General features: G+C 36.3%; 1 protein-coding gene across 1 annotated transcript in view; it reads left to right on the top strand.

Moving 5' to 3' along the window:
* The window catches only part of LOC119590893 (dual specificity mitogen-activated protein kinase kinase 7-like), a gene marked incomplete at its 3' end in the record, with an annotated part of 5,568 nt that overhangs the window by 571 nt on the left and 4,098 nt on the right, over window positions 1-899 (top strand). Inside the window, 2 exon segments of the mRNA XM_037939630.1 lie at window positions 42-288; window positions 739-855. Coding sequence (XP_037795558.1) covers window positions 42-288; window positions 739-855 — 364 coding nt within the window.

Genomic DNA, 899 nt, shown 5'->3' with positions numbered 1-899 from the left:
CCCAAAATAAGATTTATGTTACTAAACGTTGTGGTTCTCAGAGCTGTTCGTTTCACTCCCCCAACTGAACCCTTTACAAGTCCGCGCTTTTGTTTTGCTTCCAGTTCCCATAATGGACGGGAGACTGCCAGGGCGCCCCAGCACAATCTCAGGACGCCAGAGAGACCGGCCCAGATCGAACTGCCTTTGGTATTCGAACCCAAACAACAGCAGTCAGACCCCTCAGAATTAGATGCACACGTCAAAGAAATCACGAGAAAAAATGGGAATTTAATAATAGAAAGCAAGGTGAGTTGTCTTCTGTCTTCCTCTTTGTATTTTTCTTTCTTGTCTTTCTGTTTTCCTGTTTCTTTATTTTTTTATTTAATTTTTTTTTTCCTTTTCTTTCTTCTTTTCCCAGTCTCCATTCTTTTACTTTTTTTCTTTATTCTTTCTTTTCTTCACTCTTTTTCTTCTTTTTCATTTTCTTTCTCCTCTTCATTCTCCTCTCCCTCCTCTTCCTCCTCCTCTTCCTTCTCCTTCTGCTCCACTTCCTCCTCTCTTAAAATACGATTAAATAAGTGTACATGTTAGTGAGTTTTATTGTAATTTCAATTTTTTGATTCATGAGTAATTAAATGTGGGATGTGAGTAAAGCCTTTGATCAATTGAAGAAACAGTTCTTACCTTTTTTCAAAGACTTTAAACTGTTATTGTTTTTCCAGTAAACACATAATTGTTTTCATATTTTCATTTCAGAGTTATAATAGTACCATAGAAGATATGGAGTACATATCAGAATTAGGTAATGGCACATCAGGCAACGTTGTCAAAATGCTACACAAATCTTCAAAGAAAGTATCGCTGTTAAGGTATGTTGTCCAATTGTTTGATGACTGTATTGCTTACGGAAAATGTTA

The sequence above is a fragment of the Penaeus monodon genome, chromosome 28 (assembly GCF_015228065.2).
Source record: "Penaeus monodon isolate SGIC_2016 chromosome 28, NSTDA_Pmon_1, whole genome shotgun sequence".
NCBI classification, from domain to species: domain Eukaryota; kingdom Metazoa; phylum Arthropoda; class Malacostraca; order Decapoda; family Penaeidae; genus Penaeus; species Penaeus monodon.
The sequence above is the reverse complement of the archived record's forward strand: the minus strand, read 5'-3'. Positions and strand labels throughout refer to the sequence as shown.